The 20450-nt window shown below is 37.4% G+C and overlaps 1 protein-coding gene across 1 annotated transcript in view; it reads right to left on the minus strand.

Annotated features, from left to right (window-relative positions):
- Window positions 1-20450, minus strand: part of TNNI3K (TNNI3 interacting kinase) — a 340280-nt gene that overhangs the window by 202403 nt on the left and 117427 nt on the right. The window contains exons 10-13 of the mRNA XM_081490211.1: window positions 16252-16396; window positions 16061-16165; window positions 11758-11852; window positions 11010-11159 (exon numbers count right to left, since the gene is read on the minus strand). Of these exons, the coding sequence (XP_081346337.1) occupies window positions 11010-11159; window positions 11758-11852; window positions 16061-16165; window positions 16252-16396 (495 nt within the window). The remainder of the gene's footprint in view (window positions 1-11009; window positions 11160-11757; window positions 11853-16060; window positions 16166-16251; window positions 16397-20450) is intronic.

Below are 20450 nucleotides of genomic sequence, written 5' to 3' on the forward strand. Positions count from 1 at the left end.
CTCCTAGAGGCCCTAGGGAACATCAGTTTCCTTTCCTTTCCTTTTCCAGTTTCTAGAGGCCACCAAAATTCCTTGGCTTGTGGCCCCCTTTCTATATCTTCAAAACCATCAACAGCTGGCTGAGTCCTTCTCGCATCCTATCACTCTGGCTTCTGCTTACATTTAAGGAGACCAATGTTACATTAGGCCCATCTGGAAGATCCAGCTTTATTTTCTCTCTCTCAAAGTCAGATCATCAGCAGCCTTAATTCCACCTACAGCCTTAATTCCCCTTTGCCACTTGCTATGTAAGGCAGCATACTCACAGGTTCCAGGGAACAGGACCTCAGCATCTTTGGGGGCCATTGCTCTGCCTACCAAATCAAATCTCAGTGTGCTTATGGTTGCATGTTGGTACTGCTTTTCTTTCTTCTCCACTGCTAATGACCATTTGAGCCTCAGGCAAATTAGCACCACCACCAAGAATTTCCCACAGAATTAAAGCACCCGTTCATCTGTCCCGCTGCTAGATTCTTAGGCTCTAAGGTTGTATCTGCTCCTATCCACACTGTCTGATCCTACTTAAATAAGACCTGTGATACTTTTGAAATTGTTATTTTACTTAATTTGATTTTTAAGTGTTTGGGACCAGGAAGAACAGGACAAATCAAAAACAAATCTTTTTCTTATTTCTGTTTTTCCTAAGAGAGTCTCCTTTAGGGAAAGAAAAGAACCCCAACCACAAGCACTTACCCAAGCACAACAAAGCTTAAATCACAGAGTCCATCTCCTCGCCAGTCTCAGCCGCTCTGTTGGACTGACAGTGGCTGACAGCTGAGAGGGCCTCCTGCTTTCCCTAGTGAAGCAGAAAGCCACATCTTGAATCTTGAATGCCTGTGTGAGTACGTGATCACACCCTTGATGTTACCTTTCATCTCAACAGCTCTCTTGGCTCCACTTGCTCTGAGCAGTTTTAATTTCCTGCCAGCACAGTGGCACAATTTGCTGGCATTTTCCTTAGGATGCTTTTCATCAAGAGCCTAATGAGTGCCTGGGTTCTGGCGGATGATAAGCACGAGGCTGCCAGGGAAATGCCAAGAGGCCCTGTTGGCTGTGGAAGGCATCTCTGCCTGATTTCCCACCTCCTGCTACATGTACGGGCAATTCTCCTCTGCTAGCATTGCTCTGACAAACTACGAATGTATGCAAAGAAACTTGAAAACCACTAGAGCCCAGTACCCTGATACTTGGCTGTGAGGGGTTAAGCAGAAAAAGGCCTTGATGGAACTCACTAAATGGACTTGTGAGCCAAACTCCTGATAATGGATATACCCAGATAACAAAGGTACACTAATGGAACACATCCAGAGATAATCGAAGTTCCACTAATTAAATAAAATGTTTTCCCATATCTAAGAATTTACTATCTACATCCAAGTGTTTTACCCAAATAGGAGGTTGCTATGTTATTAGCCTAATGCAGTTATAATAATGATTTGCACTTTCAGACTATTACTCCGGTGCCCTTTCGGGTTTTGGCATATGGGACTCTTCCCCGCTGGCTTGCAGTCACTTTCATTTTCAGCTCCCTGCTCTTCTAGTCCTGTCTTTATTCCGCAAGCACCAGGCTTCCCCTTTAATGTCTTCTTCTTATGTTCCTTTATTCCTTACATTAGGAGTGATTTCCCCCACAACCTCCTCCCCGCCCCCCAAACTTTCTGAATAGCTCTTTATTTTAAAACCTAGGTTGTCCTTTAAGGCTACAAGTCCATCCAAAGGGCTGGTACATGGACAATTTAGTATCTATATCATGGCCACATACACAAAAGAGGATTCACAATTATTCAAAAAAGGAAAGTACAAATTGTATTATTTCCCTATAAGGCTGTCTCTCAGTCCCTACCATTTCGTCCTAGAAACAATGAATGTTGTTCACTGCTATGAGAAATTATTTTAAGAACACAGAAGAAAGCTTGCCATGAAAATCATTTTAAAAACTAGATCTAAAGATTAACGGTGAATGACACCAGTATTAAGACCTTCTCCCTGACTTTCCGACTGTGAGGCCCTGTGGGTCTGAGATTAAGTAGAAAACATGGAGATTTGATCTTGATAAAGCAGCCGAGAAATTCTTATTGATCTCATATGTACCACATGTCCCGGCCATCAAAAGAACAGTTTGGACCTTCTTTATACCTGCCTCAAAAAATAAAACTCTCATAGCAATGATACAGATGGGGCTTTGCTCAATATTTTGCTATTCCCCCTTACATTCAGGTTAAAAACCCATTTTCCAGAAACACTAAAAAGTGAGATCAGAGGATTGCTCCTGATGTTTGTTTGCCCTTCAAGGGCTCATTTTCCTCCTGACAGTCCTGATTCCTCACACTGTCAATAAAATCAGAGGGAACAAAAATTTCAGACTTGTGACATGTTCTTCTGACATAAATCTGAAAACTGCTTTAACTTGATATCGTGAGAAAGAGAACACACTCCCTATTTCCCCAGTGATTTTTGTTCCTTAATCACCAGGACTAGATAGAATGTCGCTATTCTTCCTTATTTGAGATAAGACTCCACAAGGGTGAATACTTTTGGCAAAAGAACATTTATACAAACCATTTAACATTCCTCTTTCCTCTTTTTCCTCCCTGTGCACTTTGCCTTTATTTCTCCTTTCTTTCTCTTCCACACATATTTATTGAGTGCCCATTAGAGACCAGCTCAAACAATATCTTTCCAGAGAGGCCCTCTGTGACTTTTTCATTTTAAATAGTGTCCTTGAACTTTTTACTTGCTATCATGTTTCCTTTTTATTTTATTCTTAGCACTTATTATTATCTGATCGTTTCTATTTGTTATCCTTCTTATGACATGTCTCTTCTGCTAGAAATGCAAACTTCTTAAGTACAGGGAGATATTATCTCTTTTGCTCACTATTATACCTCAGTTCTGAGTATACTGTCTATCACATATCAGTTTTGTGACACAGATTTTTGAACAAATGAATGAAAGGCACAGAGTACAAGAGTATAATGTTGAAACAGAAATGCCCTTTACTCTTGTAACGTTGTGTAGTAGAAAAACATATATATATATTCACTGTAAATTTTGTGTATGTTGTATAGTATAAATATACATATATATATCTTTTATATATTTTGTTTAGAATACAAATATTTTGGTTTAGTCGCTAAGTCATGTCCAACTCTTTTGCAATCCCATGGACTGTAGATTGCCAGGCTCCTCTGTCCATGGGATTTCCCCAGGCAAAAATACTGGAGTGGCTTGCCATTTTCTTCTTCAGGGGTCTTTCTGACCCAGGGATCAAATCTGTGTCTTCTGCATTGGCAGGCGGATTCTTTAGGAAGGAAAGGTAGAAGACCCTGTGAGTGTGCCTAATGATGCTATTTTACAATAGGCTGGAGAGGTCAGGGAAGTGTTCCTTGAGGAATTGTCTTTTAAGCTGAACTTGAAAGATAAGCATGAGCTATTAAGCAAAAACGGAGAATAAAAGCATTCTAGCCAGATTAAAAAATTTTGCAGTTCCAATGAGTACCAAAGAGGAAGTTTATTTAGAATATTCTTTAAAATCTTTTGCCTATTACTTGAATATTAGAGTTGTGCAGTTAATACAAAAACCTACAATATTAAAAAAAATCCCCACAGAGAAAACAGATATCAGTAATTAATGTTCTTGAAAAGATCAACTATATTATGACTGATCGTATGCCATGTAGTGAGATACCTAATAGAATGTTGTGACTGAAATATCTCCTCATTCTCTATTTCACTTCAACAAATGTGTATTGAGCAGCTATTAGGAATCAGCCATTGGATTAAGGTTTTGGAAGACAAAGATTAATAGCCCAAATGTTTGTTCTCAAAAAGTCAAGGGGAATAACGTTTCAACCTGAGATAGAAGTATGAGTATGGCACAATAAAACACCAAGAACGGACATGTGTACTAGGCTGGAATGTCAGGGGAGACTTTCTAGAAGACAGGATCCATAAACTGAGTCTTGAAGGCTAAGTAGAAATCAGAAATTTAAAGTGAAGTGCGGCAGGCAAGGTGGAAGGGTATAGAGAAAGAAAGAATGGCATGAGAAAAGTTTTAGAAAACTGGAATAACAGGACATGTGTAGGGAGGTGCAAGTAATTTTGCATAGCTATAGTGTGAATGGGTTTCCCTGGTGGCTCAGTGGTAAAGCATCCTCCTGACAAAGCAGGAGATGCAGATTCAATACCAGGGTTGGGAAGAGCCCTTGGAGAAGGAAGTGGCAACCCACTTCAGTATTCTTGCCTGGGCAATCCCATGGACAGAGGAGCCTGGCAGGCTACAGTCTATGGGGTTGCAAAAAAGTCAGACATTAAGTTAGCGACTAAACAACAACAACATCATGTGAATAGACACTGTCTTACAGGGTTGTTGTGTAGATTTAATGAGATAATGCAATTTGGAATATGCTTGGCATACAGTGAACCTCAGTGAATGTTAGTGATCTAAAGAATGTGATGATAATTGTAGCATGTGGGGTTACTCATGCGACAGGTGTGACTGGATATGATATTTGAGAGGTAGGAAGGGCAGAGAGTATGCCATCATAACAAACTCTAACTGGGGCTTTTTTCTATAGGGGATACTGCGTCAGTGAAGGAGTTTAAGCTAGGGAATGATGTGGCCTATTTACACCTTGGATACATCTTTTAGATCACAGTTGGAAAATGGAATCAAAGCTGAAGACAAAAAAGAAAAAAAGTAGTTATAAGGTGAAAAAAATGGATCAGGAGAAGAAGGAAAAGGTTATGAACTAAAACAGTGACAGTAAAAAAAAAAGGATAGATTCAAAATATAAGTATGAAGTAAAATGACAAGACTTTTTGATTGAACGGATATGGGGGAAGCGAGGATGAAGGAGAAACAGTAGTCAAGGATCAATCCAGATTTCTGACTCAGGTGACTAAGAGAATGGCAATGCCATTAAATGACATCATGAATAAGGGATATGGTAGGAGACCCTGACTGATGAAGGAAAAAAGATATTAAGTTCAATTTTGGACTTGTTGAGTTTTATATGCTCCTCAGATATCCAAGTAAAGGAATCTAGCAAATCAGATGGTATAATGGTTTGAAAACACAGCCACAGAATCTTATAATTTTCCAAGACTGAAGGGGGGAAATCCTGCTGGAGTAAAGAGACTTGGAAATCTGTACTAAAATCTTAAAATACTATGTTACATATTTGTATGCAACTACACACATTAGGCGGCTCCCCAGGTGGTCAGCGGCAAAGACTCTGCCTGTCAAGCAGGAGATGCAGGTTCAGTCCCTGGGTCAGGAAGATCCCCTGGAAAAGGAAATGGCAACTCATTCTAGTATTCTTGCCTGGAAAATCCCATGGACAGAGGAGCCTGGAGGGATACAGTTCATGGGGTCAGAAAGAGTTGGAAATGACTGAGTGACTGAGCATGCACATATACATATTAGAACAATGATTTTAAATTGCTTAACATTTTGATGAGTGATCTTCAAAACTTCTTACTGTAGTCCTTAAATTTTAAGTTTTCTGTGAATGCTACTATTTGTCATAAATAAGAAATACATACACAACCAAATAACACAAGTGATTTCTATATTCTGGGTTTGGCCAGTGATATCTGGCTTCATGAAAAGGTTTAAAGAGGATACCCATTATCCTAATATGTTAATGCCATATTTCTTCCCGGACACTAACGCATGTTGTAAATTAGGAAAGATTTTGAGATTTTAAAGTTTTGTGGAGCATGACAGTATCTCTTCTGTGCACTTAATAATAACAGATATCACTATTTTTATTGAGAATCTGTAATCCAAACATTACTTCTTATTCCTAACCCATAGCAGAATTCTGTAAAGTAGTTATTAATTTATTTATTTAAATTTGAAGATTAAATCTCAGAGGGATTAAATAGCTTGCCTAAGGTCATTCAATAATAAGTATGGAATTTGGACTTAGATTTACTTGATTCTAGAGTGAGGTGGTTAGGTTGATCTGTGTCATAAAACAGACCTCTGTTTGGTATCAGATTTCCACCGAAGAGCTATGTGGTTTGAGCTAGTGTGACTTAACACCTCAAAGTCACAAACATTATATCTGTAATACAATTGTAATACCAATTTAAAGGGTTATTTTGATAAATAAATTACACACATATATATATGTATATGCATATGCATATGTGGGGCTTCCCAGTTGGATCAGTGGTAAAGAACCCACCTGACAGTGCAGGAGAGGCAAGAGACTTGGGTTCGATCCCTGGGTTGGGAAGATCCCTTGGAGGAGGGAATGGCAACCCACTCCAGTATTCTTGCCCGGTGAATCCCATGGACAGAGGAGCCTGCGGACTACAGTACATGGGGTCGCAAAGAGTTGGACACAGCTGAGCAACTGAGCATGCATGCATGCACATATGCATATGTAATAAGTGACTAACAAGTGTAAAGTTCTCTTCTACTATTTGTATTAATGTAAACAGTTTCACATATAGTTATTATGTTTCAAAATTTTTTGTATTATCCCCCTACAAGAATAAAGGTTCTTCCTATCCTAATGACAGTTGGTATTATTTTATTTATTTTTTAAAGAGAGAGAGTTAACTAAACATGTAGAAAGAAAACCAGGAGACAGAAAATTGCACACAGAATTTTAAATACCACCTAAACATTCTGTTTATACCTGCCTTTACCTCATCCCAATCCACCCTAGCATAATAAACTATGTTTATTAAACTAAGTAACTAAACTCCAAGTAGGTAAGAATTCAATATAGAGAAAGACTGGGAGTTTATAATCCAAGGATGAAGATTTATCAAAAAATTTAACGAAGTCACTTCCCCTTCCTTCTACTCCTCCCTCACCCTTATCTCTTAGTTATTTTTTACTGGCTGAAAACTGTAGAAACTCACAACTATAAGACTTCATTACTTTTAGAGAATACACTATGGAACGTTTACTATAAATAATTCACACCATACTACACTTGTCAAAAGGAATGAACAAAGTATATATCATGGTACAGGAGCCTTGATTTTTATTGTTTTTGCTCACTTACTCACTAATTTTCCAACTGCAGCTCCCTGTCACTGTGAATTAGAGTAGTTCTGCTGTATACAAATATTGTATTCTGGGTAATTAGATATTGGGATAGGAGCCTCTGTAAATTACTTTAACTGGTGTCAGTACTGAAGCAAATAAGAAGTTTTTAGTTCTGTTTCTGGTTTGGGTTATTTTCTGACCCTAAACAGCCTGACATAAAGGAGTGCTTTTCTTTGTCAAAGGCAGCCTTTTCAAATCTAACTGCCAGACACACTATTGAGCTATGTGTTCAACTCTAATTGGCTGAGATCTTTTCAATTCGGCAGTTTCATCTTTAATGCAATGGATGTAAGATTATGTGTGGCTCTTTTCAATGAGTTTTCCATACTGGTGATTAGGGCAGAGGATTTGGACATAAGCAGGCTGCTGGCTATTTCTTCTGGCCAATTTAAATTGATTCATACAAGTCCTTTGTACCCCAGGGGAAGGGCAGAACAAATCCCAGTGAGTGAGCCAGATATGGCTACTCTCAGGAGAGTAAAAAAGAAGAGGGAGTACAGACTAGGGAGAGGAAACACTAAGTATTGTAAAATTGGAGCTCTGAGCAGTCTGGCAGAGAAATATTGAAACTTAACCAGTAGGCTTCTGTATAGAACCAAGGTCACTGGGAAAATTATTTCCAAGATTGATTTTGATATCTTAGGTTAAAAGGACTATGTAAACAGAAAATATTCTTCATACTTGATCCCACAGGGAGCCATAGTGAGCAAACTCTTTTCTAAAAGTATTCTAAAAGACAGTAGATAATTATTTCAGAACTCCAAAGCAGCTGTAAATATGTGATAACAGAATAGCAGAGAGGGTCAACTAACAATTTTGCTTGGGACAGATGCAAAATTGGCCTTAGAATCACTCAAGAGATGAGGGCTGTTGAGAAAGTCTCCTAGTTTTCTGTTTCGAAGGTACACTAGGAGGAGCTATTCCAACAGGGCATATCCAAAAGTAATCCTTTTCAAATAGATAGACTGGTTATAAAGCTCTTTTCTGGGTTTTCTCTTTTAAGGACTGGATAGGGTACAGGCAAACCATGGTGGGGTCACTTCTATCATACATCATCTCTATTTCATGAAGAAAGAACTCCAAGTGAAGTTTTAGCGCTTTTTCAACTCCATTTCCTAGCAGCTCAGAAAATCCTTGGTATGCCAGATCAATTAATTTGGTGACACTCTCTCTGAAGGAGAATGTAAACTATTTATCCAAAGAAAACAGGGACAGTGCACTGCTGACAATATTTTAACAGGGACATTTCAATCCTCCCTGAACACATGAAAACAAAGAAACGTTTCTCTATCAAGAGAGAATAGCAACAGTTTTATTTTGTTGGTTTAACTTGCTTTGCCCTAGAACATATGCAAAACATCCATCTGTCTCCTGAGTGGTAACATTCAATTTGTTAAAATTCATAGTAATAATGAAATACAACACTGATGCCTGCCACATTATTTGAACAAATAAGGGTGACAAGTATGGCATATGTTGCAGAGACCAGTGGGTAAGTCCTCTAAGCTAAAGGATTTTTGTTGTTGTCTTTTGGTAGGAAATCTTAGGAGGTTGCACAATGATTCAAGGTTTTATAAAGTGTAGAACTCCACAGAAAATAAAAGTAAAGCCAGTTTTCAACCATCATTCTCAATCAACTAAAAACAAACAAAGCCAAACACTGTGAAGAGCTGGCTGCAGCAGCTATTTCTGAGCTGTCTTCCGGAAGACTAATGCTTTGTAGAGTCTTTCTCTAAACTCAGATTTCTTGAGAGGTGTTATCTGAGAATCACTGGAATTAACGCAACATAACTAGAACTTAGTAAGGCCTCTTGAGGTTTCAGAAGAAGTAAAATTTTCCAACTGACACACAAATACAAAACTACCTGGACTTCCCTTTATACAAATTAGAAGGCAGTTATACCTAACAGAAATGTACACAGATATTCATCAAAAGATATATATGTGATATGTATATGTATAACAGCAGTGTTCCTAATAGTCCTCAATTATCCAAATACCCTGAAACAGCAGAATAAATAAATTGTAATATATTTAAAAACAATACCATACAATAAGAATGAATGATCTGGAGCTACATGCAACAATATGGATGAATCTCACAACTCATTGGGCTAAACAGGTCAGACATTAAGATGTATACATCACAGCATTTCATTTATATTAAGTACATGTGTGCATGTTCAGTTGCTTCAGTTGTGTCCGACTCTTTGCAACCCTATGAACTGTAGCCTGCCAGGGTCCTCTCTCCATGAGATTCTCCAGGCAAGAATACTGGAGCGGGTTGCCATGCCAGGGGATCTCCAGGCAATCTTCCTAAACCTGGGATTGAACCTGCATCCATACTAAGTACAGAAAGATGTAAAGCTAATTAATCTATGCCTCAAGAAGGCAGTGATACCATTTTTGGAGAGTGAGCTGAAGACAATGTAAGTGGGGCTTCTTGGTGTGGATCATGTTCAGTTTTTTCATCTGAAAGCTTAGTGAGTTCAGTTAGTGAAAATTTTTTGAGCTATAATATGCAGACATGTGTTTGTGTGTGTGTGTGTGTCTGTATTTACACAATACTCAAATAAAAAGTAAAAACATAACAGGCCTATATCTTAACTCATGCCTTGTTATTCCATGTCTTTTCACTTTTCTTTTTTGTAAAGTAACTTGTATATCATTTCCTCACTAGCAGTCTTCAGACCTATATCCTTTTCTTTCTCCTTGTATATGTGCTTACAATAGCTCTCTATTTCTATCCATTAAACTTCATCTCTCCTTTCATTAATGGACTTTCATGTCCTACTTCAGACAGAAAATTTTCAGATCACCTTGACAGCCTAAGAAATCTTCCAGTTTAGTAACTGTTCTTGTAAGCATGGTGTTCTAATACTTAAAAACATAAGAATACTTCTTTACATACTTGAAACATCCTAATAAGGCAATGCAGACATCAAAATCTGATATATTTTACAGTATTTAGTTGTATCTCTCTGATTTCAATACTGTTCCATTTCACCTGAAGATTTAAACTCTGTTTGAGTTTATGTGTTTATGTAGAGCTCGCTTAAAAGGTATAATATATCTCAATAAAAATGACAAAATGATATTTTACCTTCTGATTGTCTAGTTTCCTTTCTCTTAAAAGGAAAATTTATTAGTTTTCATTTTCATTCTTTATTTATGGACTACTACTATAACCACTACTATCATTGCCAAGAATTAGGTATTTATTTTGTGCCAGTCACTGTTATAAGCAATTTGTATATATTATCTCATTTAATCTTTACAACCTTATGAAGTTGCTACTGTCTTCATTTTTCAGATGAAAAAACTAAAGTTCAGCAAGAATAAATAACTTGCCCAAGATTAGCATTATAGTTTGATTTAAACCCCATGTTCTTCCAACCCAAGCTTTCACCACTTTGAGCTCAATAAGTTTATACTTAAGCACTGAACATCGGCTCCCTTACTTTTTCTAATATAGGCATTGTTAGCAGGGTTAGACATGACAAATACTCGTTCATTCTTTCTTTGCATTAACTTTATTTTAATAATTCAAATCCACATCCAAATTCTTCCATATAAGAGGTAAAGACTAGCTCTACATCTCTAACAAAGTAATTAACGTTGCCTATCACAATTTTGTTTCTCCAGGACCTAGAAATGTGATAGCTCCTTCTCTCTTCAAAATGCCAATGCCAAAAGTGCCTTCAGCTCACCTGCAGCCCTGGAGTTGCCTTCCCTACTGTACTCTTTGATCCACATTCCCAGTGATTCAAATACAATCTCCAAAGGAAATGGGAGTATACAAGTCATGGAAGCAAAAGAACTATTGATGTAGTGACATCAACACTGCTCACAGTTCAATGTTATCACTACAGCAATGCAATGGTGAAAAATATACCTTTTTCATAAGCCCACATCAAACACGTCTGCTCATCTTTTTCACCACTAGACCTGCTTGGATCACAAGCTACCAGATTCATATCAGCTCCATTATCCAGTAAGAACTGAACCAGGCGAATGTGACCATGGTAGCAAGCAGAGTGCAACCCTATAATAGAATAAGAATGAAAATATGAAAGGAGAAAATGGGGAAACTGAACCCCAATTTTCAAAAGATAGTCATTAGCACATAATAGCATTGTTGCCAGAGAAGTTGAGTTCTCTGACAGATAATTAATTTTATCTTTGAGAAAATAAGACATACTTTAAAGAAAAGAAGTATCTAGTTGATATATATAGAGAGAGACTACCTTTTGCTTAAGCACACTTTTTAGTATTTTTACATCCACTGTAATTACCAGAACAAATATTAGCATCTTTGTATAAATCAAAGAATAATGACCTCAAACAAACCAAAAAAAATTTTTTCAGCAGCAAACCAAGGGTAAGACAGTGTGATCAGTGTGTTCCTGATGCAGGTCGTAATGGATGCATTGACTGTAAATATATTTGCACAAAAATTAAACCGACCAAAGGTCAGTCTGCTTTCTTTTATCACCATGAACCATCAATTTAAAAAATGTCATTGATAAAATATTCCTTGTCATTGGGGTTGACCACTGCCACTGCTCCCCTCCCTCTTGACCATACTACTTCTCTTGAGCATTGATATGCATCAGAAACTGTTGTTCTCACCACAGTCTTACCTGTGTGCCCATCCCTTCCTTGGTGGTTGATGCTTATGATATTCTGATCAAGAAGAAATTTAACCAGGTCAATGCTCTTGCCATAAGTACAAGCACTGCAAAGATATAACACAGGGGAAATATAAGGCCCCTGTTATGGGCTGAATGTGTGCCCTTCAAATTTAGTATGTTGAAGCTCTGACTCCCATAACCTTACAATGTGACTATTATTTAAATAGGTATAATTTACAGAGGTAATTAAGTGAAAATGGATTAATTAGGGTGGGCTGGGCCCTCATCAAATATGATTGGTGTCCTTACAAGAAGGGAAGATTAGAAGATTGGGACAGGGGCAGAAGGACAGCTCATGAAAATACAGAAAAGAAGGCGACCTTTGGCAATCCAAAGAGAAAGGTCTCAGGAGAAACCAAACCTGACATCTTGATCTTGAATTTTCAGACTCCAGAACTATAAGAAGATCAATTTCTGGTGTTCAAGGCACCTAGGGCATGGCATTTAGTTATTGTAGCCCTAGAAAACTAGAGCAGCCCTGATTTACCCAGGCTATTTTAGATGCTGGTGTTTACATAAGAGTGCGAAAAAGCCAGAAAAGAGAGAAGGAGGGAGGGAGAGAGAAGTGGGGGTGATAAGAAGAAAAAGCACATAAAGCAACAAGATCCTGAAGATTCTCAAAGATGAGCTTTTAAGAAAGGAGCTGTATAAAATTTCTAGCATTTTCTTACGAATTATTAAATAGTTCTTATGATATGAATTCTTTTCTAGGCATTCTGCAGGGAAACTGAACGGAATGAAGGAACCCAGGAAGGTTCTGAGAAATTTAAATGATACATTACACTTGTGATTACATTTGAAGCAGGAGGAGAGACAGCCCTGTGAGATCCGATGCTCATTTCAGGTAGGTAGTGTCAAAAATAATTTGAATTGGAGGACACCCACTCAGTGACTCCAGAGAACTGGAGAACTGTTTGGTGTAGAAAACCCTTATACACAGCTGGTATCTTGTGTTTGGAAGTGAGGTATTGTGTGTTATGGGACAGTACAGAAAAACAGGGTTTTTTCTTTCCAGGTTTGTTCCAGAAGAGGTCGTTCACTGAGCCTTACTCTTTCCTCTTCCTGGGATGACTTTGCCTAAATCCTTTTTCTATCATAGAATTTTATTATTTTCTTTAAATAAATGCCACTATTTATCTAGTTGAACTGATGCTCCCTCTATGAAGTCTTCTCATGAACCAAAAGCTGAGTTCATTGTTATCTCCTCTGCTTCCTTGTTAGTTCAGTTTTATGGCGCCTTTCATATTGTGTTATGGTAATGGATACACCTGTGTGTGCTTTGAGGCCTTACAACAGAGTTTCCTTAAGGAGGGAAGTGATTGTGTCATGTCAATGTTCCTACCAGCGATAACACAATACAGCTCCTTAATAAGTCTTTCTTGAATAGTTGAGTGAATAAAAAGTCACTATGTCAGTGTAATAGATCCTATCATCATTAGTTATTTGTATTACAAATAGGACTCTTAACACTATACTTTTCATGTTTGTCTGAATTCCATTGTTTCCTTTCAAAGTAACTATTACAGGAAATAAGTTCTGAACATACATGTATGTATATATATGTGAGTGTGTGTATACAAATGTGTGTACATATAGCATATGAAAACAATAACAGAAATGTACCGAGTGTTATGTGCAAAGCACTGTGATTTGTACATGAAAAAAAAATAACTGTAGTGAGCTCTGCATGTAAAAGGAGTATTTCTTGTATAAATATGTACTTAAAATGAATAGAATAAAAATATTAATATGTTGTTCTTTGTAGCCACAGGTTTGCACAAAATAAAACAATTGAACACATACTTTTAACTCACTTCAATCTCCTTATATGCAGAGTACATCATGGTGAAATGCCGGGCTGGATGCAGCACAAGCTGGAATCAAGACTGCCTGGAGAAATATCAATAACCTCAACTATGCAGATGACACAACCCTTATGGCAGAAAGCAAAGAGGAACTAAAGAGCCTCTTGATGAAGGTGAAAGAGGAGATTTAAAAAGCTGGCTTAAAACTCAACATTCAAAAGATGAAGATCATGGCATCTGGTCCCATCACTTCATGGGAAATAGATGGGGAAACAGTGAAAACAGTGACAGACTTTCTTCTCTTGGGCTCCAAAATCACTGCAGATGGTGACTGCAGCCACGGAATTAAAAGACACTTGCTCCTTGGAAGAAAAGTTATGACCAACCTAGACAGCATATTAAAATGCAGAGACAATACTTTGCTGACAAAGGTCTGTTTAGTCAAAGCTATGGTTTTTCCAGTAGTCATGTATGGATGTGAGAGTTGGACTATAAAAAAAGCTGAGCGCCGAAGAATTGATGCTTTCGAACTGTGGTGTTAGAGAAGACTCTTGAGAGTCCCTTGGACTGCAAGGACATTAAAACAGCCAATCCTAAAGAAAATCAATCCTGAATATTCATTAGAAGGTCTGATGCTGAACCTCAAGCTCCAATACTTTGGTCGCCTGATGAGAAGAGCCAAATGATTGGAAAAGACCCTGAGACTGGGAAAGATTGAAGGCAGGAGGAGAAGGGGATGACAGAGGACTAGATGGTTGGATGGCATCACAGACTCGATGCATGTGAGTTTGAGTAGGCTCCGGGGGTTGGTAATGGACAGGGAAGCCTGGTGTGCTGCAGTCGATGGGATCACAAAGAGTCAGACACGACTGATCGACTGAACAACAACACTAATCTTCTCCCATGGACAATCTTCTGACGGTGATGATAATACTCAGATTATAACTGGTTTCAGTGTGTCCACAGAGCAGCAGAATGATTTGAAAACTAGACTGAGGTGTCAGCCTCCATAAGAATGAGCTAATGGAAAAAGAGGAAGGACTTGAGTACCTCACAGATATCAGTTCTGCCGATTGCCCCGTTTAGGGACAAATTCCATGATCCACTTTGACTGAAAGTATGATCTAAAGAATTCTTGCATCTGTTCTGTGACAGAATGTGTAGAAAACAGGCAAAATATTTTGGTGCTAGAACATGAAGATACATAAAAACACAGGATTTGGAATTAGTCAGGCATTTAATACATAATTTTCTAGCCATAAGGATCTTTGGCAAGTTAGTTTTCTTGAGCCTCAATTTTCTCACTGGTAAAAAAGGGATAGTAAATCCAACTTCATAAAATGGTGATGAAGATTAAATAAAATAATGGGTGCAAATCATCCAGCACATATTCACTGTTCTCTAAACGGAAGTTGTCTTCACCTCCCCTTTGGCTGACCTCTTTGGCTGGTAAGACAAATCTGAAAATCCAAGTGAAATTTGACACGTTGATGCCTGATGCAGAAGTATAAGCTTAACTTCAGTTCAGTACTAATCAGTAGTTAGTCTCTCATTTCTATTATTCACCAGTAAGGTACAGACACTACATAAATAACACATTAGTCTCAAACACATGTTTCAGACATTACAAACTAGCAATATGTAGGTGAATATATCTTATATTCAAGGTTTACTCAATTTGAATGACTATGCTTTTATTTAATAAGCAAAACAGTAGCCTGTTAATGGGGCCTTTAAATTATATGAATATCTGCCTTCCTTTGGGACATTTTAGGGACTTAGGCCTCTTGAGTTTTTATCAGCCCTTTTCTTCCCTCTCTCCTTCTCTTTTCTTTCTTTCTTAGTCACAACTTTTCCAAACCTACATGTTCCTTCAATGTGCTTTTCCAGAGCTCACTCTGAAGGACTCTAATGGATTCCTAGCAAGGAGTTAATACTTTCTTAGGTATCTCGGTGGCCACCCTGACTAAGCTCTTACAAGCTGACAGATGGATGTCTTAGATAGGTAGATACATTTGCACATAAGGTTTAAGTGGTAAGGAAAAAAATGTCACTTTTGATGCTGATGAATTCTGGTAATGAGATTCCTGTCGGAGGAGGATTATGGGCACTGCTCCTTTTGGCAGCATTCTGCAGAGTGAAATGGAATAGAAGCAATATGCTTACAGATGTTGACATGCCTGTTGCCTTGGCAACATCAGCCCCTGTCTTTGTGGCTGCTGCCAGCAAGGCAGCATCTGGCTCCAGCCCCATCTGTTGTACTGACTGCAGCATCTGCCTCTACCTTTTCTTCCGTGCATCTAGCTTGGACTTCCTATCCTCTACCCACCCTCTGCTCTTGCTCTCGGATTGTAACATCTGCTACTATTCATTCTTGCTTTACATACACAACTTCTGGTGTTGAAGAGTGTTCGCTTAGTGGTAATTGTGCTTAAATATTCCTTTACCTGTGAAAAGCTGTTTCACTGAAGATGTTTTCTTTAGTCAGACTTTCTATTCCTGATATTTGAATGATTTCCTTGGCAACTTCAAATTTGCCATTGTAGCATGCCCTAGAGTTAAAGAAAATATTTTGAGAATAGTAGGAAGGTACACACAGTATACCTGGAGTACCTATGGAACTATACATAATACTCACAGGTGCAAAGGGGTGTCTCCATAGATATTGACAACATGTGGCTGAACTTCTAAATCGCTCTGGAGCAGGTACTTCACTATATCGTGATGTCCAAAGCGAGAACAGAAATGGAGTGGAACATGATCTTCATTGTCCTGAGCATTTACTGTCATCAAAAGAAATGAAAGATATGTTTTCTAGAATTCTCTATTTCTCAGCCTCCTCATGTGTAGTATCAGGGACTTTTCTAAGTACCTGAGAGACTCGTGGAAACTGCCAATTAATGACAACAATAAAGAAAATTAAGTGCAACCAATTAAAAAAGTTATAATTCTCTTCTATAGCCTATTATCACATTAAGCAGGCTTTCTTCTAGCTCCCATAAATCTATAGAACACATCTAATCAAATCTACCTTGCACAATGAAAGAGTTCAGGAAACTAATAAGTATCTAAAAGCTACTCATGGCCTTATTTCCACAAGTATCATCGTTCAAACTGATTATACTTCCACCCCCCATGGAAGATGTTAAAAAGTTCAGACTCTGGACAGAGCATCATTTCCCCAAATTTTGGCCCAATATATTAGCACGAGGCCTAGTATGCTGTATGTTTATAGTGCTATTTAGGAGGTTCTGATGTTCCCTCAAGTGAAAAGTGTTATATTATAGTATACAAAACATGGTATAATGAAAAGGCAACAAGTGATTCAGACCTCATTAATTGTGTTACCCAAGACAACTGTTTAACATTAACTACAGTTTTAAATTGTCCAATCAGTAGTGATCATTTGACTTTTTCTTTGTCCAATCCAGCCTTACAACCTCTTCTGACATTTGGGGAATTCCCTATGTTGAAAGTACTAACTAGATGCCAAAATCACATTTTATCATAGAATCTGGAAAAATGCTTTCCAAGTCTCCTTTGCAGTTAGGGCACAGGATTAGCACAGGGTGACCATCTGTCCCAGTTCAGTGTTCTTATGCTAGTACAATTTTTAATAGCAACACTTTCACTCTCAACCATGCCCTGGTTGGACGTTTATCTGCAGGCTCTTCTATTCAACATGTTACTTCAGACTCTTACATCAGAGCTGATGACATACAAAAGCAGAGTCTCTTCTGTTTTGGGAAAGTAGCAGTGGTGGAATAGCTCCAGTTAATTTCCAGTAATAGTATTTCCAGCCACAGACTGGGTGCCCTGCATTGTTGGTGCCAGAAACACAAGTGCTGGTGTGTATGTTAGCAGGGGTGGCAGTGTGCCTTCAAAGGATTAATTTTGGGGGTGTGATTCCGGACACCATTTCTCACTGTGAGAATGCCAAACCCAGCTTTCTATTCTGTTCTGGGGAAGATTCTATGATAATTGATATCATTTAATATATTTCCCTCACTCTTAAATTAGCAAGCATTAGTTTCCAAATCTGGCAAATAAGAACACCTGACTGACACAGTCATTCCTCAACAAGTAATAAATGATCAGTATGCACCAGGCACTGTGCTAGGTGTTGCGGATATTGATTTCTTATCAATTGATGGAATAACATTGTTGGGCAGCACAGATGCTGAAAGGATTAAAGGAGATAATTTCTGGAAAGTATCTAGCATGATGGCTGTACCATATTAGACATCTAATAAAAATGTCTACTTTCCCTTTTTACTAATTTCCCTCTCAGAAATTTACCAAGTGCTAAGGCCAATAAACTATAAATGCATAGAGTCTACACCCTCAAATAATTTACAGTCTAGTTGAATAGTCAATAATTACAGGCCTGAAGTAATACAAGTCAACACCTAGCTGCTAAATTTTGGATTTGCTTTAGCACAATTTTTAAAATTAAAAACAGAACAGATCAACTGCTCTACAGCCACTTTTTGTTATTTTATTACTCTGTCCATCTGTATAGAGGGCTTTATTCAAAATAGAAAAAAATAGCCCTTAATATTCATTTTCATTATTATATATAATAGAAATCATCCGTTGAACCAAAAGAATTGATGGAAAGATTTTCTTTAAATTATAAGCAATAGGAAGGAAAAGGAAGGCAAGATACTAGTTTATTTTTTTAAAGTTCAAATAGAATAATCATTTAACATCTAATAAGCACTGATTTAGGCCTTATAGCTGCTATATCTGTACACAATGATTCTTATTTTATTGTTCTGTAAGATCTTAAGCCAAAAAGAAATCTTTAACAAAGTTACTGAACTCCTCCTCTTAGGGCTGTTATTGGAAAATGAATCTTTGAATCTTTTATATTAACGAGTGGCTCAGAAGGACACTCTTCCTTCAGAAGAATGTTCCTGGTTGTTTTGATTATCTCCCTTTTTAAGACTCTTTTCCTTTGTTCATATTCTGTTGGAAGTCAGGGAAAGTCAATACCATGAGTCAATGCTTGAGAACAGTAGGGAGCCCAGGGAATCAGAAGGTCACATGAGGATTCTTGAGGTCCAGAGGGGACATTGTAAAACAGAATAAAGCACAATATTCCATTAATTCATGATTTTCCTTTGGCCATCTCCGGCCCCACCCAACATTGTTCTTCTCTAGTTGAATCAATAAACTTCAAAGCAGATTATTTCCTTGATAAATTATCGGCAGTAGCCTGGACATTATTCCCATCAAAGAAGATATTAATAGCAACCAAAGGGATAAGCCAGGAGAAATCTGGATCAGAAGCAGAGTTTATATATTATATATAACTCCATTTCTGCTTCAGTCATTCTGATACCTTAATTTTGTCATAGACCAATTTGCAAAGATAAAAAAACACATATATTATTATGATTATTATCTGAGGAAAACTGAATGTATGAATGATAGTCTGTTTGCTCTAACTTAATACATAATTGAGAGATCTAAGTAAAGGAAACTTTTAAATAAAGGAACACATGTAAATCATTGTTAGAAAAATATGCGGTCACTAGTCCTCTACCTTGAAGAGCATATGTGTTCAGTAGTGTATTTTGAAAGAAAGAGTGGATGAATATGTAGGTAGATGGATGCTACTTCCTGCTTATTTCTGCTCATTGATCTTAACGATAGAATAAACTCTTCCATATTAACCCAGTAATATTAGCACATCCCAATAACTCAACTTCCAAATGTATCTTAAATAAATTTTCAGTAACAAATCTGTGTGATAGTTCTGACAAGATATATTTTTTAAAATAAATTACTTCTCTTTACTGACCATGTCCTAGAAACTTCTGTGACTTTTTCTGATATCCATGTCCATGTTAACAAAATTGTATCTTCATCAGATGACAGAAATTAATAGTTTCTGAACTTAAAATTTTCCATTTTTAACTCTGTATCTCTATTTTTACAAATACAAAAAGAATTTAACTTTGTATCTATATTTTTACAGATACAAAAAGAACTGTATCTCTATTTTCTTCTTACGGAGTCCAGCAATATTTGACCTTTTCAATCTCATTCAACAAGCATTTTGTTTCTCCTTTTTCATTGTCCTACAAGGTATAAAGAAGACTAGGGACTTAAAACATATGTCACTGAATAGGTCAGTCTCCCAAACATGCTGAACATGCTTTTGGAATTACATTTTGGTTAATTTTATAACCTTAATTTATTTTCATTTGTGATGTTCTGTTACCATGGAAACATAATGTAAATACCAGATATCAAATGGAGCTCCTTTTGGGGTCATTCATTTACTCCTCCCCTTATGTCCATTAACCACAGGCAAGGTTCAGATCTAATATAAATCATCTGAAGGCTTAGACATATTTAAGAGTAAGTGAACTAGCTGATAATAAATCTTGTGCAGCATCCACTAGCACTAAGATTTTCTGGTTTATTCTTTGCAATTGGTTTAAGTGCAAAAGGGACTTAAATATCAAGTGTGTATTAGAAGGAAATACAATGCTTAAAAATCTGAGTCCTGTCTCTTGATTTTTTTTTTTTAAATGATTGAGTAGGAGGCATTAGAGTGCTTCTGTGGGTCAGGAAGAAAATGCTAAAAATTATATCATATGATACTGGTATGTATGGGGAATGGGGTGCAGCACACATTTCAATGCCTTTTGTAGAAGAGTCCTTTGATCCTGGAGACATGCTGATCATAAATGACACTCATTTTGACACCACTGAGCTTTGGAGTTGTTCAGAGGAATAAAAGGCTGCGGTTGGCATTGATAATAAAAGGAAGAATGTGAGCAGTTCCTGACCCCTTGGAAAAGTGAGGCAGTTTCAAAAACA

This window comes from Giraffa tippelskirchi, chromosome 5 (assembly GCF_054371585.1).
Source record: "Giraffa tippelskirchi isolate mGirTip1 chromosome 5, T2T-mGirTip1v1.2.pri, whole genome shotgun sequence".
NCBI lineage: Eukaryota > Metazoa > Chordata > Mammalia > Artiodactyla > Giraffidae > Giraffa > Giraffa tippelskirchi.